The sequence below is a fragment of the Theobroma umbraticum genome, unplaced genomic scaffold (assembly GCF_002168275.2).
Source record: "Theobroma umbraticum cultivar Fairchild unplaced genomic scaffold, ASM216827v3 scaffold_25.0, whole genome shotgun sequence".
Lineage (NCBI taxonomy): Eukaryota > Viridiplantae > Streptophyta > Magnoliopsida > Malvales > Malvaceae > Theobroma > Theobroma umbraticum.
In genome coordinates this window covers 56,257-70,525 of record NW_018397282.1, presented here as the reverse complement: position 1 = coordinate 70,525, position 14,269 = coordinate 56,257, and the positions used below count along the sequence as shown (strand labels likewise).

Below are 14,269 nucleotides of genomic sequence, written 5' to 3'. Positions count from 1 at the left end.
TTATGATAAGGTTCAGGAGTGAGATTTCTAGATTCCAATCATGACTTTAAATTAGAAAAAGAATCTATAAAACAAATATGCTTGAAATAATTAAATGAAACAAAAGGAAAATCTAACAACATAACCTCAAGAAAGCAGTTCTCTCTTGTCAGAATATGTTCACACAGTCAAATCATAATTCATCCCTTCCAACTCAAAAATATACCCTTTTTCGTTTCTTTTGATTTGTACGTGGGGCCAATACTCATGGTTTTTATTGGATCTGCTTGTATATAAGGAATGCTTTCTCCATGATCTTGCATGGCCCAACTCTGTCCCACTTCTAAGAGCTTGTTTAATTGAATCTAAAAGATTTTTCTCCATTTATTAGACCATAATGTTCTGAAAGAAGAAACTGCATTTACCTTCAACTTTGCATGAATTTTCAGCATTTCAGATTAAGAAACGCTATCTTAGACAACTAGTCTGTTTCTAGTGGTTTAAACCTCTATTTCTGTTATATTGAGAAGGAATAATCTGTTAATAGTGGAAATCACATCAGGCGCAACTAATATCTCATCAGATTGGTTCAAACAAAAGAAAAAAAAAACATGTTACTATCGAACTCAGTTGAAAGAAAAGGGTACCTATAACCAAAACCATATTTGATAAGAACATGTAACACAGCAGTGAGTTATGTTTCAATCATTCTCAAAGCAAATTGAAGAAGAACAATGAAGCCTTACTGAAAGAAGATAATGCACCACAAGGCATTGGCTCTTTTTCATAATGGGCCAACTGGGACAGGCTTATCTTTTTGCAGAACTCAGAATATACAGCAACAGAAAGAAAATGCAACTGGACCTGGACACATCTATCCTGTGTTTCACACAGAAACTGAAGTTTCATTTCGACTTCATACTTCATGTAATTCTAAGAATGTTTTCATTTAGTATGAATTTCATTTTTCATTATCCCCTATCCTGTCTACAGATGCAAAACTCTAAAAATCCACAAAAGTCAAACATCCTGGAACAGACTTGAACTAAACCGTTGGCTGTTCAATCTAATTAATGCAGATATTGATCAACACCAGCCATTCATTTCCAAAACTTTGAAAGTGTAATACCAAAATTAATTTCAGCATTTGCTAAGTTAGTATTCCATTCATTTTCAATCACTCAAACACTTAAAAACAAAAATGTAATAACCCAAAAAAGCTTACCTTCCAGCGCTCCCACCGGTTCCAGCTAACAAACTCGGGAACCAACTCAGTCCACAACCGAGTGAACTCACCCTCGCCCTTCCTGAACCCTTCCTTAACTCGTCCCACCAGCTCATTTACCCTTACATTCGCCTCATCCAAATTAAACCCTGTTTCCTTCTTAACCGACTCCCCAAATTTGGACCAGAACAGCTCCGACCCGAGCCGGAAAGAGCGCGCAAGGCTGAACCAAGAGAAGCCATTGGAGCCAGACCCGCCGGGATTCGCAGAGGAAGAAGAAGCTCTGATTTTGAGCCTGCGCCTCGTGGGGACTTGAAAGAAAGTGAGGTTTTGAGGGGTTTGAGTGATTGGTATGGAACAGAAGATAGGAGTGTTTAGTCCGATGGGGATTGCAACCTCCATTTTCGTTGCTCACGAAAGAATTTGAAGCGAGGTTCTTAAGACTGTGTTTTATAGGAAGGGGCTTTCGAGGGGTTTATCCCAGTGCTGGGAGTAAATGGCACACGTGGGTTGCGCACGTCTGTTTTGCGCTTCTCTTGCTTAATACTAGAATGTCGCCCCTGCAATGGTGGGGGTAAACTATCATCCTTCAAATTTCTTTCAGTAATCTAAACTCTATATGGTTCTTATCTGCACAGCTTCTCCACATTTAACACCTATACCTGATATTTTATTGGGCTTAAAGGGCATTTTTGAGTTTTTACTCCTTTTCGTCTCTCTCATCAGTCACCCGGTGCTTTTGCTCTACACATTATCTCAATAGGCCCTCCTCAATTGATCTGCCAATTAACCATTCTCTCATCAATTGCTGCAACAGGTACATGTCTTTGCTGGTGATCCTTTTCGCATGTGGTTCTTGTGTTGCTTTTCTCTGTCGACTTAAATGGCAATTCTTCTGTTTCTTGACTGACTGGGGTTCTTATCTTTGTTTTGTCACTTATATTTTCGATGGACGGTGAAAGGTTTTCTATCAACAGCAGGTTTATTCTGATACCTACCTTCCTTTCTCTGGGTTATCTCCTTTCATTTTTATTTCATTTTTGATGTAGTCAAAGGATTTAGGGTAATTAGAATTCAATAATTAGGATTAGAATAGACAATAGTTTTGCTGTCAAATAATATCTTGAATTTATGAATCTTTCTTTTTTTAATTTATTTTGTAGATATATTATTTGATTATTTGATTTTTATATTTAACTTTATGTGGTTTGTGAATGGCTATACTTAGTTTTGATCAATGGATATAAATTTGTCGAATTGTTAGTTGTTGAACTTGATAATTTACTATGCAAGATTATATTTTTATTTAATTTCAATAATTTAGTTTATGCTAATGAGAAATTAATAGTCATTTTTAACAGGTTCTTACATAAATTTTTCTCGAAAAGATATTTTACAATACAAAAAATTATCTCACAAAACTTAAGTCTTGGCCAATAACAACATAAGTCTACTAATAATGGTACTCAATAATCTTCTAAGCAAAATTGTATAGAATTTGATCTAGGTACTCTTTCGGTAAATTCTAGATTAAGGAAAATTTTTTTTTTAATTATTGGTTGTTGTTTTAGTTATGACACCACTTACAAAAATTTCTGAATCCGCCTCTAGTCTGGAGCTTGAGTGCTAGGTGCTATATTTGTTCTTCCATTACACTGAAATATTATAGAGCACTTTGGGTTTCTTATAATTTATTCTACTTTTCATTTTGCAAATAGACAGGGCTAATGGGGAAATCTCTACTTCAAATTCAATTCACCAAAGGAGATGTTCTTCCTTGTCACAAGGCATGGATTCTCCAAGTAGTATAGCTTGCAAATTTTGGGTTTTTAGATGTTATATTTGTTCATCCATTACACTGAACTATTGTAGAATACATTGTGAATTGTAGTTAGGAAAGCATTCTTTTATTTAATTATTTTTTTGTTTTCAATATAAGATTTTCCTATATTTTGTTTTCTAATATCACATTTTCTTTAAAATTTTCTTTGTTATTATCTTTTAGAGTTAGAAGTAATGATTTTAGCTATTCATGCTTATTATTCGTTTTGTGTGAATGTAGACAGTCCATAATTGAAAAAGTCAAAGAAAAAAGAGATCAAGTTTTCAAAGTTATTACAATTTGTATTTTCATAATTTAAAAGAATTTCAATTTTTTATATCTTTGCCAAACATAAATTTGCGTTATATAAGTATATGTATGTGTGTGGATGAAATATTCATATATATATATATATATATATTTATATTTTAATTGATATAACGAAATTGTGGAGTTTTCATATGTTATTTGTAACATATTATTATTGTAAACCCTAAAAAAGGAGGTATAACATATAAAATGCAAATAGGGGCAATAACCTCTGCACAATTTCATTTAAATGTTGTGCTGATATTTGATTTCTTTTAATTATTGTTTTTTAGAATAAGGTATGAGAAAATAAATGAAAGTAAAAAGATTTAGTACTTACTGCATTTTACTTATATATAATATTTCATTTAAATGTTTAGTTTATTATTTGATGGAGGTAGTTTTTTTTTTATCATAATACAATATAGGATGATCCTATCCAATTCTAAAAATAAAAAAGAATAAAATTATGCAGTGAATATTGTATTTTTTTTATATTTTAAAATATAAAATCAGATAATTTTAATTTATTGTAAATTATAAAACTTTTATAGCAACATTTGTAACAAAAGAAAGAAAAATAATGGTAAATTGTTTGTTAAATAAATAGATTGAATTTTTATATAAATGTAATAATAATTTTAATTTATTTTTGATCTTATCCATTCTAACATTCTCCTATTTTAACAATATCCATATGTCCACCTAGCATTTTTTTTCATTTATTGGATCTTAAAAATGGCCAAACCAAGATAATCCAACTAAAATACACTTATCCTTTAAACTCATCTACATTGAATGATACCAAAAGCAGTAAAATTGTCCAAATTATTTTGTTCTAACTTGAAATTGTGTAATTTTGAACTCTAGAATGTGTATTAAACATTCTAAGCCCATTCATCTTTTGATTATGAACAGCTTCATTTTGTATTATAGTATTTATGATGAAAATAATTTTATTTGATTTGATTGCTTTTTAAACACAAAGCTAAAGACAATTTGGTCCATGTCAATAAAAATAAAAATAGTCTAAAATTTTTTAAAAAAATACTAGAAAATGAACATATCTAATTTAATATCCATGATTAGTGTCATATTTCAAAAGGTTGTCCAACTAAGCTCACACACTTAGGAAAACAATTGGATTTACAGATTTCATATTAATTGTGAAATAATTTAGATGATCACTAAGATTTTGAAATTTACTTAAATCATTCAATGAAGAAATGCCATTCACAGTCATTTACTAACTTTATTGTAAACAAATTGTGACACATCAATTTGAAGCAATGTCATCCACAAAAAATAATTAAGTAATAAAAACTAATATCATTGAATTATAAAAATATTAGCTATGATTAGAATTTCAACCTTTTTTAATACACCATGGACAAAAAACATAGCAACAATTGTAGCAATAGCCTTAACATTTTCATTAAACTGTTCGTATTAACATAAATACAAAGATTAGTATAAATATTTTGTAAGACGCATAGCATTTAAATATCATTCATTTCAACAAAAAATGGAGTAAACATCTAAAGCAATTATTCACATTGAGCTTATTGCACTAACATAAATTGAGTTCCAACGTTCTATTTATATGTAGGAGCCTTGTTCTAGTTGTTTGAGGGTTTGATTTCAAAATTATGGCCATTAAGCTTGTCCTTTTATTGCTTGTCTAGTATAAGGTCTTGATACCTACAATTTGAGCCTCACTACTTTAATTCTAAATCTCTATTGATATCTCGATACTTCATATGAGTGTCTCAATACTTGTTCTTCCATGACAAATCCTAGACGAAGACGTGTCTCAATACTTTTGTGGCCAAGTCTCGATGCTTGTGCACATGTCCTCTAGAATCTTTGAGCTCTAAAGACAAGGTCTCGATATTGTGTCAATGGGTCTCAATACATTTGAACTTCCTCTTTGGAATTTAAAGGTTGAAAGCAAGGTCTCAATACTTTAAACTTGTGTCTCAATACATAAGGACTTGTTCTCTAGAATTCTACTTTTCTAAGGAGATGTCTCAATACTTGGGGTCTAAATCTCAATACTACAGTACATACTCTCTCAAACTTGGTATGCCAATAAATGCAATCTCAATACACACTAGAGATGTCTCCATACACCTTTTCCCTTAGGTATTTCCTAAGGCTTCCAAAGTTTATAGTCTTAACACCCTCACACAAGATTTCAATAATTCATGATAGTTTAAGCCTCTTTTGAGAACATTTGAACTGCAACCCTTAAGCTATTTTCAATCATATTGCATAAGGCATTTTATAATGTCATAATGGGCTATTTTCAATCATATTGCATAGGCATTTTATAATGTCATAATGGGCTATTTTCAATCATATTGCATAGGGCTTTTTATAATGTCATAATGCTCTTATAAGCTCATATTTTGATCATTAGCTTTTGTTGTATTAAAACAAGAAACAATCATAAAGCTAATAGATATCGATTGAATTTTCAACAAAAATTACAATGACTTCTAAAAACTTTGTGGCAAAGACACACACACACACACACACACAGAGAGAGAGAGAGAGAGAGAGAGAGACAGGCAATGCAATGTCATAGAAATTCTCATTAAAATCAAAAAAGAATGCACATAATATATATGCATAGGTTAATAGCTAATAGAGGAGGGAGAGTGTTGTCAGTGACTAATTAATTGCAAACTAACTTTTAAAATATGCATTTGTAAAATGGTGAGTATCAAGTGTGTAAATGGATAACGCTTGGTTTATTGAAAGGCGTGTTGTAGCCAGTGTTTACTGAAACAATGGTTTCTTCTTCTTCAACCTGAGCTTCCTTCCCTTATGTAGATTGAAATTATGCATCTTTTATCTCTTTTGATACTCTCACTCAAGAGGGAGTGTGAAGTTATGAACACTTATCTTGTCAGTAACTTATGAATTGCTTTGCCTGTAAAGCCTTTGCAAACATATTAGCTATCTACAAGCTTGTAGAAATGTGTAAAGGCTCAATCACTCTACCTATGAGCTTTTCACGAATGAAATGACACTCTATTTCAATGTGTTTCATCTTTTCATGGAAAACTGGGTTTTACTTATATGAATTGCAGATTAATTGTTTGAATAAAGACTCTTGACATCACTATGCTCAATTCCAAAATCTACTAACAAGTATCTCAACCCTATAATCTCGTAACATGTGGAAACCATTGAACGATACTCTGCTTCAGATGAACTTTGAACCATCATTGACTGTTTCTTTGATGGAATATTTTATTAGAAAAGTTTCGATAATTTTTAAGGGATTTTTTTGTTTTTAATGGAATGACATTGCCGACTTAATCTATTTTGATAGACTTTCCAACAAAATATTACATGGGAAGAAACAATTTCTTTGCTGTAATAAATTGATGGTTTTTGGTATGAATTCTTCAAAAATGATTTTTGATAAATATGTATGTTATTTATCATGCCTATCTGTCAACAAAAAAAAAACTATGTTCTCTATCATGCCAAGATTACCTAAAATTTCGGTGAAATTATTGATTGAAATTTATATATATTATATAAAATATATTTACAAGCTTAAAATACAAGATAATCTACAAATTCAAATGTACAACAGACTTATATATTCGAAATTAAAGCCTTACATGATACTAACTTAACATTTTATTCAATATTAGTTGCAAGCATCCTCCTTTTCCAAAGAATTGGTTTAAAGTTTCCTTTCTCCAAACAAAAAACAAAAATATTTATCTGATTAGTTTGTCTCAGGATAGTACTTGTAGCTATGGTGCTGTTATCTTTTATCAATTTCTATAATTTTAATTTGATTCTTATGTCAGGATTCCCTCTAATAACCATTTTAATTTCATACTTGTAGCTAGAGCCTTGCACTCATATTGTATTGAAAATAAATGAATTGAAAGTAAGGGAGTAGATGAGCCAAACCCCATGAACCTGACCCAATTAAGAGACTGAGCCAACATTTCATTACCTTTGTGTCTCCACTCGAGGTGCAAGCTAGAGAGACCAAGCTCGGCAACATGGATCTCTTGTCTAGTCCAGCCATATGCAGATAACAAGTATCTTGTCACAGGCTGTAATTCTCATCCTATATTCCTTAATTAAGTCATAGTTGATTTGGCTTAGGAAAAAAGCAATAAACATTATCTTTGTATTGCGATGTAGGATTTGTTTCTTACTTGTGTTGTTTTCTGGCTAGGATGATGACCCTGTGGACTTTTTCAAATGCTTGAAATGAATGGTATATTAAATGGAATGCTTTGCAAAATTTGTTAATCATGAGGAATATAATGAAAGGGACAGCAGGAGGAAATTGTTGTAAAAATCGAATGCTGGCAGCCTTTAAACATTGTCTAATCTTTACAGCTCCCTCAATTTTGTCCCTGCTTGATTAGCAAACCAAGCATCTTCCTGTTTGCTGCAAGGGACATCTTTCTCTTGTTGCTACTTCTTTTATGTTTAATGAAAAGGAAATATTTTGGCTAAAAAAGTTGCATTTATCTAAAGTCTTAAGAAATAATTTAGTTTTCAGATTTCATGGCTATTTTCAAAATTAGAGGTATCAGTATGGGCTAATTCGATCCAAACTAGTCCATTTTTTACATGGGTGATAAAAACTCCAGTCTAGCTCGGCTCTTCTCAATCCATGGGCCGGGCAATGCCAACCCACTTCTATTTTTCAAAAAAAAATTTTACTTCTATAAGTTTACTTAACAAATTCTTTATCAATAAAATTATTCTATGATTTAATTCATAAATTGAATGATAAAAATAAATTACATTAAATATAAATAAGTAAATAAATTACATCAAATGTAAATAAAGTTTCAATAGTTAACATAAACTTTAATCTCATAAATATAAGTACATAACCAAATAAATAAAAACTTCAAGATTCATTTATATCCTCTTCAATTCTCAGCCTCAAGTCAAATATTTAAATCTTATTCGGATAATAATAATGTTTCAAGGTTTGAATCATCATCATTTAATATTTATTACTATAAAAGAGAAAGAGATAATGAGTTTTAATCTTAACTAAAATTATTAAGTTTACAAGTAAAAGTTAAAAATAATGAAATATATAAAATAAACAATAACTTATTAATTTTATATAACAAAATATATAAAATTATTAAATCAATTAAAATCGTTAATTTAATTTTTTTTCTTTCAACCTATAAGGTTGACTCATACCCATTCAAGATAACCCACTGATCAAATAGGTTGGCTCATTTAGACTGATTTTCATATGGATTTAAATTTTTTAAATCTCAACTCACTCCACCCTACTTTCAATAAAAAAGTTAAACCGGCTCATTTTGACAAGTCTATTCAAAACGATGTCCTTTAATGCTATCAATATTGGCTTTTAAACTTGCTAAAATATTGCTTGCATGATATCATTTTTCAATCTAGAAATGAGTTTTTTCAAAAAATGAGAATGTCTGATAGTAAGATCATCAAAGTTTATATAAAATATTATAAATGGTTTAAGGTATTTTTCGTAATCAATGGGTATTTTCTGATTGATTCGTAAAATATTTTATATTTAAAATAAAATTATCATTTTTCAAATAAGCACAAATTTGAAAACGTTTTTCGAAAAATATTTTAAGTCAAAACCATACGTTCCAGATTAATCGTTTCGTTTACATAGTAAAATTGGATCGATGATGAGCAGCCAAATTTACTTTGAAATTATCGTTACAGTTGTTTGGACAGCTCGCCAAAGACCATAGAATATCAAGAACTCATGGTTCTTAACAACACATTCAACTTTAAAAATGGGAACAAAAGTTAAAAAATTTTGGAATAATTAATTAATGACAATAAAGATTCTATCGTATTGACAGCTTATCGACATGATCGAAACGATTAATCTCCTAGTTATGTATATAGACCCCGCAGAATAATTATCCTTGCATTGCTAGGGACAGGAGGTTGAAAACATGACCAGAACTCTGTTTTCCCTCCCTGCAAATCTGGCCCCTGATGAGGCCAGTCCAGAGTGGATGAACAAAGGTGACAATGCATGGCAGCTCACAGCTGCCACGCTTGTCGGCCTGCAAAGCATTCCAGGACTTCTTATTCTGTACGGAGGGTCAGTGAAGAAGAAATGGGCCGTGAATTCAGCTTTCATGGTGCTCTACGCTTTTGCCTGTGTTCTTGTCTGTTGGGTGCTTTGGGGCTACAGATTGTCGTTTGGTGACAAGCTGGTTTCATTTTTGGGAAAGCCCAACGTTGCATTGGATGGAGAATATCTAATCCATCCAGCGTTTTTAGGGTCATTCCCCAATGCGACAATGGTGTTTTTCCAGGGTGTTTTTGCTGCTATCACTCTGGTTCTGATTGCTGGAGCTTTGTTGGGGAGAATGAATTTTTATGCATGGCTGCTGTTTGTGCCACTATGGCTAACCTTTTCCTATACCATTACGGCTTTTAGCATATGGTGTCCCGATGGATTTCTTGCAAAGATGGGACTGATAGACTATTCTGGCGGATATGTCATCCATCTTTCATCTGGAGTTGCAGGTTTCACAGCTGCATACTGGGTATGGATTCCTTCCTTAAAATGTGCCTTTCAACTTTTTAACTTCGATTTGGAGCTAAGCTACTCAAACTAATAACGCCCGGAGAAAGGAAGTTGCTTCTAGCAGCTATCAAACCAGTTTTTGATTAATTAATTGATCCTTCTTAGTTTAAATTAACACTACTAACTTATTTGGTTGGAAACATGGAAAATGGAGGGAAAGGGAGAAGGTGAGAAAAGAAAAAAATGGTTATTATTCTTTGTATTGATATCAAAGGTGAAGAAAAGAGAGAGAGAAAGAGGTTAAGAAAAATTATAAATGAAATTATTAATTTAGGTTAAATTAGTACTTTCCAATTCCCTTTTATCAAGAAAAGGAAAATACAAAAGATAAAATACTCCTATCTGTTTAAATGTTGCTTATAATTCAACACGAGTCTATTAATATTCGAAATAAATAATTTGTTCAGAAAACTTTTTTTTGTTAGACACATAAATCTCATAATTAGTCAATCGTTGGTGTTTCTATTACTTTATAATGCAGCAACATTTTTAGAATTATTTTACCCTTCATCTTTAAACCAATCAGAAGCTAGAACTCTCTCAAAATCTAGATTTCAATATTGAAATGCTCCAAATTTGTTGTTGATTTTTTGCACTTCAACTCAGAATCAACTTGTGATGAGAAACCATAAACTAATGTTTGATTTTTGGTGAGTGATTTAAAGTGAGGTTGAAAGGTGAGAAGAGAAAATGAAAGTTGAGTTTTCTTATTTGTTTGTGGGTTTAGAAACCATAAACCCATTTTTGATCTAAATTTTGAGTTTCAAAACTTCTTGTTAGAACTTGACATTCTTGAGTTATGAGAATTGAAGGCATTTAATAAAATTTCCCAAAGAGCTATTGACGTATTATTGTATTCATCACGTTTACATGAAGGGTATTTTAAACATTTTATATTTATTGTTAATGTCATTTATACGTTTAGGACAGATCTATTTATTTTAAATACTGATGAACTAATTATGTATAAAACTTAGAGAAATAAGGGTATTTTACCCAAATACAAAGAGAAAGTAGTTTTTCCCTCAACTCCATTCTTTCTCTTTTTGTCTTTCCCTCCTTTCAAATAATGTGGCAAGGGTAGGAGTAGGAGGGGAATTTCTCTTGGAAGGTTAAAATTAATGAAGCTCTTAAGGAATCATGTTTCTAACCTGTTTAATGAAAGTCTACCTTCACCTGTTCTTTTGATGAATAACATATGATAAATTATTATTCTATATATTGCAATAAAATTAGTTTTATAATTTGTGAACTGCATTATTATGATTTTCATGCACTTATGGAATAACTATATAATTGAATTTTTAAAACATATTTTAAATGGACATGTGTCAATACTTTTGAATTTACTTTTGAGATTAAAAATTTCATCACCACAGTTGATATATTGGAAAATAATAACATATTTCAAAAAATAATTAAAAAAATATATGCAAAACTATTATTTATGAATTGAAGCTAAAATTTAGTTATTCAAAAATCAATAAAAAAATTACCTTTAAAGAAATCATTAAAAAATTATTCTTGTATTTTTGCTATTTGCTTTTACAGTATAAAAAAATTTCAAGCAAAGGGTATGTAGTAAAAACTAATTAAGGCTCTCTTATGTTGTTTTAGTAATTACTAATTGTTTTTAGTTTCTAGAAGTAGAAAGTAAAGTGTGTATTGACATAAAACAATAAAAAATACTTTTGAAAAAATAATAAATAATTTTTTAAATTTATGGATATCAAAATGCATGATATAATTTTTATACTAAATGATATTTTAGTAACAATTTGCCCTTTTTTTTTAAAAAAATAAATAAATATGACTTTTCAGTCATTAATTTGCTTTTAGTATTTTATGATCGTTTTGGAGAAAGCTAAATACAAATTGATAGTCAACTATAAATAACCAAAACAACAGCTACTTAAAGCAGAAGAATTCTTAATTACTTGACCGATTACCAATTGCTAATGTCGGTTAATGACCAGTGCCATAACAGCTTTATGCTAACATTAGCTGTGTTATGCTTGTGCAGGTTGGCCCTCGTCTAACCGCAGACAGGGAGCGATTTCCTCCAAACAACATCCTTCTGATGTTAGCTGGAGGAGGTTTGCTGTGGATGGGTTGGACAGGCTTCAATGGAGGAGATCCCTACGTAGTCGGCACTGATGCTTCCTTGGCTGTACTGAACACCCACGTTTGTACTGCTACTAGCCTACTCACATGGCTGGCACTCGATCTTGTATTCTTCAAAAAGCCCTCCGTCATCGGTGCAGTTCAAGGCATGATCACTGGTTTGGTCTGCATCACACCAGCTGCTGGTAAGCACTCCACATCCCTTCAAAACAACTATGTTTATGTTTTAAGAGGTGGACATACAACGGTTCTGTTACCTCTCACCGCTTTTAAGTGTCATATCTGGCATATGGATTTCAAAATTGGTATCCCCGTTACTTTGTCTAAGCTCTGACATAATTAAATTGATGTAGGGGTTGTGCAAGGATGGGCAGCAATACTAATGGGTCTTTGTTCTGGGTCAATTCCATGGTTCACTATGATGGTTGTCCACAAGAGATCTGAACTGCTGCAAAAGGTGGACGACACAATGGCTGTTCTGCACACTCATGCCATTGCTGGAAGCCTAGGAGGAATACTTTCCGGCCTCTTCGCTGTACCAAAGCTTAGCGCCTTGTTCTATGGTGTGCCCTTGCACTACGTTGGCCTGTTTTATGGATTAGCATACGGCAGAGCTGGTGCTGGCCTTCGCCAAATAGGAGTTCAGTTGCTTGGGATTTTGTTTGTCGTCGTTCTTAACGTGGTGAGTACAAGCATAATCTGTCTCTTGGTGCAACTAATTGTGCCTTTAAGGATGTCTGAAGAGGATATGGAGATCGGTGACGAAGCTGCTCACGGGGAAGAAGCTTATGCCATTTGGGGTGATGAAGAAGACAAGGTTGATACCAAGTACGGAGGATCAGCTTCGAAAGATAAATTGCCAGCAAGTAAAGCCGCAGGCCAAGTGGAGATGACATGATGAAAAGTTTTTGTTTTTCTTTTCCTTTTTTTTTCCTCTAAGACAAGAAGATTCCATAGATATAATAATGTCTTGGTGGAGCTCTGATTATCCTTTTTTGTGAGCTTTATAAGGGACAGCACGCAAAGTTGAAAACGTCAATTTTAAATTTCCAATTGAAAGTGAGCCAATTAAGGCAAAGACATGCTTTGAAAGTGATATTTTAGGAATTTCAGAGTATGGATTTGGAACCAAGTATTGGGCGAAAAGCTTAATTTATAATATTTATATATATGGCTTTTTAAGAAACACTTTTTTGCATCATAAAACTTTTGCAAGCATGCTATGTAGATGATTGGCCCAAGTTTGTTCAGAGAGCCGAAGCCAGAAAATTGGTGCTATTATTAAAGCTCACTCGGGAACCGCCTATGAATTTTTGGATCACTAGCTTCACTCGAATGGGGTTTTTCTCCCCTGCTTTCTCATTTTTTTCCTGCAAATGATGGTGAGCTTGGCTTCCTTCAAACCTACACTTTTTAGCTGGGCTAACTCTTTTCTTATATGTTGGCTTTGTCTTGCCTCATTAACAAATCCATACTCCTTGAATCCATACTCCTTCAATTTAAAAGATATACCTATTAAATAGAAAAAAGGCCTGTGTTTTTATACTGAAGACTTATCCATTTCTTACTGATGTGAGATCCATTACATTCTACCTTACCCAATTGCACAATTATTTGTTGCACTGGCTCTTTACCCATAAAGAAGGACCCTTACACTAGCCCAAGTCAACCTTTACCATTGTATCTCTCATAAGGCAAGTTAGTGAAGATTTTTGTTATTGCAATAAGCTTAATGTGAACAGCTCCAAAAGGGAGTGAATTGGACTATTTTTAAATTTTTTAAGAGTCCTTTTCACTTTTGAGAAAAATAAGATTCTTAAGCCAAATTCCGAATCTGAAAATGAGCAAGACAATTAATTTCTTGTAAAGTGAGAGAGGTTGAAAGCACAGATGAAATCAAAGGAGTAAGAAAGTAAGAAAAATCAACACAATAATTTTTCTAGAGGTTAGGTCTCATTGCTTATGTCCTTTCCCTTAGATTCACTGAAGAGTTTAAAATCTATTATTGAAATGAAATTCAATACATTGCCTTTGTGGATCAAGCACAACCTTTCAATAAAATGCCTTTTTATGGTTGAAGCACAACCACTTTACCTTTTATCTTGGTTAAGGTATAATTACTCAAATGAATACAATGGGAGAAATGTGAGTGCAACTAAAATGCCTCTTAAAGGTTGAGTAATAGGTTAAGTACAAT

At 32.1% G+C, this 14,269-nt stretch overlaps 2 protein-coding genes and 1 long non-coding RNA gene across 3 annotated transcripts in view; 2 read left to right on the top strand and 1 right to left on the bottom strand.

The window, feature by feature from the left end:
- FTSH12 (FTSH protease 12) overlaps nucleotides 1-1,785 on the bottom strand; it is a 34,210-nt gene extending 32,425 nt beyond the window's left edge. Inside the window, exon 1 of the mRNA XM_021443814.2 lies at nucleotides 1,205-1,785. Coding sequence (XP_021299489.1) covers nucleotides 1,205-1,606 — 402 coding nt within the window. The 5' untranslated portion in view covers nucleotides 1,607-1,785. The remainder of the gene's footprint in view (nucleotides 1-1,204) is intronic.
- Nucleotides 1,786-1,936: 151 nt separating this feature from the next.
- On the top strand, nucleotides 1,937-3,089 carry LOC110428105 (uncharacterized). The gene is made up of 3 exons (XR_002446404.1): nucleotides 1,937-2,021; nucleotides 2,167-2,184; nucleotides 2,923-3,089. It is a non-coding gene; the product is annotated as an uncharacterized LOC110428105 (long non-coding RNA).
- Nucleotides 3,090-9,304: 6,215 nt separating this feature from the next.
- LOC110428131 (ammonium transporter 2 member 5-like) lies at nucleotides 9,305-13,088 on the top strand. Its single transcript, XM_021443848.1, has 3 exons — nucleotides 9,305-9,907; nucleotides 11,972-12,257; nucleotides 12,426-13,088. Exons 1-3 carry the CDS (start codon nucleotides 9,305-9,307, stop codon nucleotides 12,968-12,970), a joined length of 1,434 nt encoding a protein of 477 aa, XP_021299523.1. The 3' UTR covers nucleotides 12,971-13,088.
- Nucleotides 13,089-14,269: the final 1,181 nt, after the last annotated feature.

Coding starts and splice junctions, on each gene's coding strand:
- LOC110428131 (XM_021443848.1), top strand. CDS start 9,305: ATGACCAGAACTCTGTTTTCCCTCCCTGCAAATCTGGCCCCTGATGAG. Junction 9,908..11,971: donor GTTTCACAGCTGCATACTGG/GTATGGATTCCT, acceptor ATGCTTGTGCAG/GTTGGCCCTCGTCTAACCGC. Junction 12,258..12,425: donor CTGCATCACACCAGCTGCTG/GTAAGCACTCCA, acceptor AAATTGATGTAG/GGGTTGTGCAAGGATGGGCA.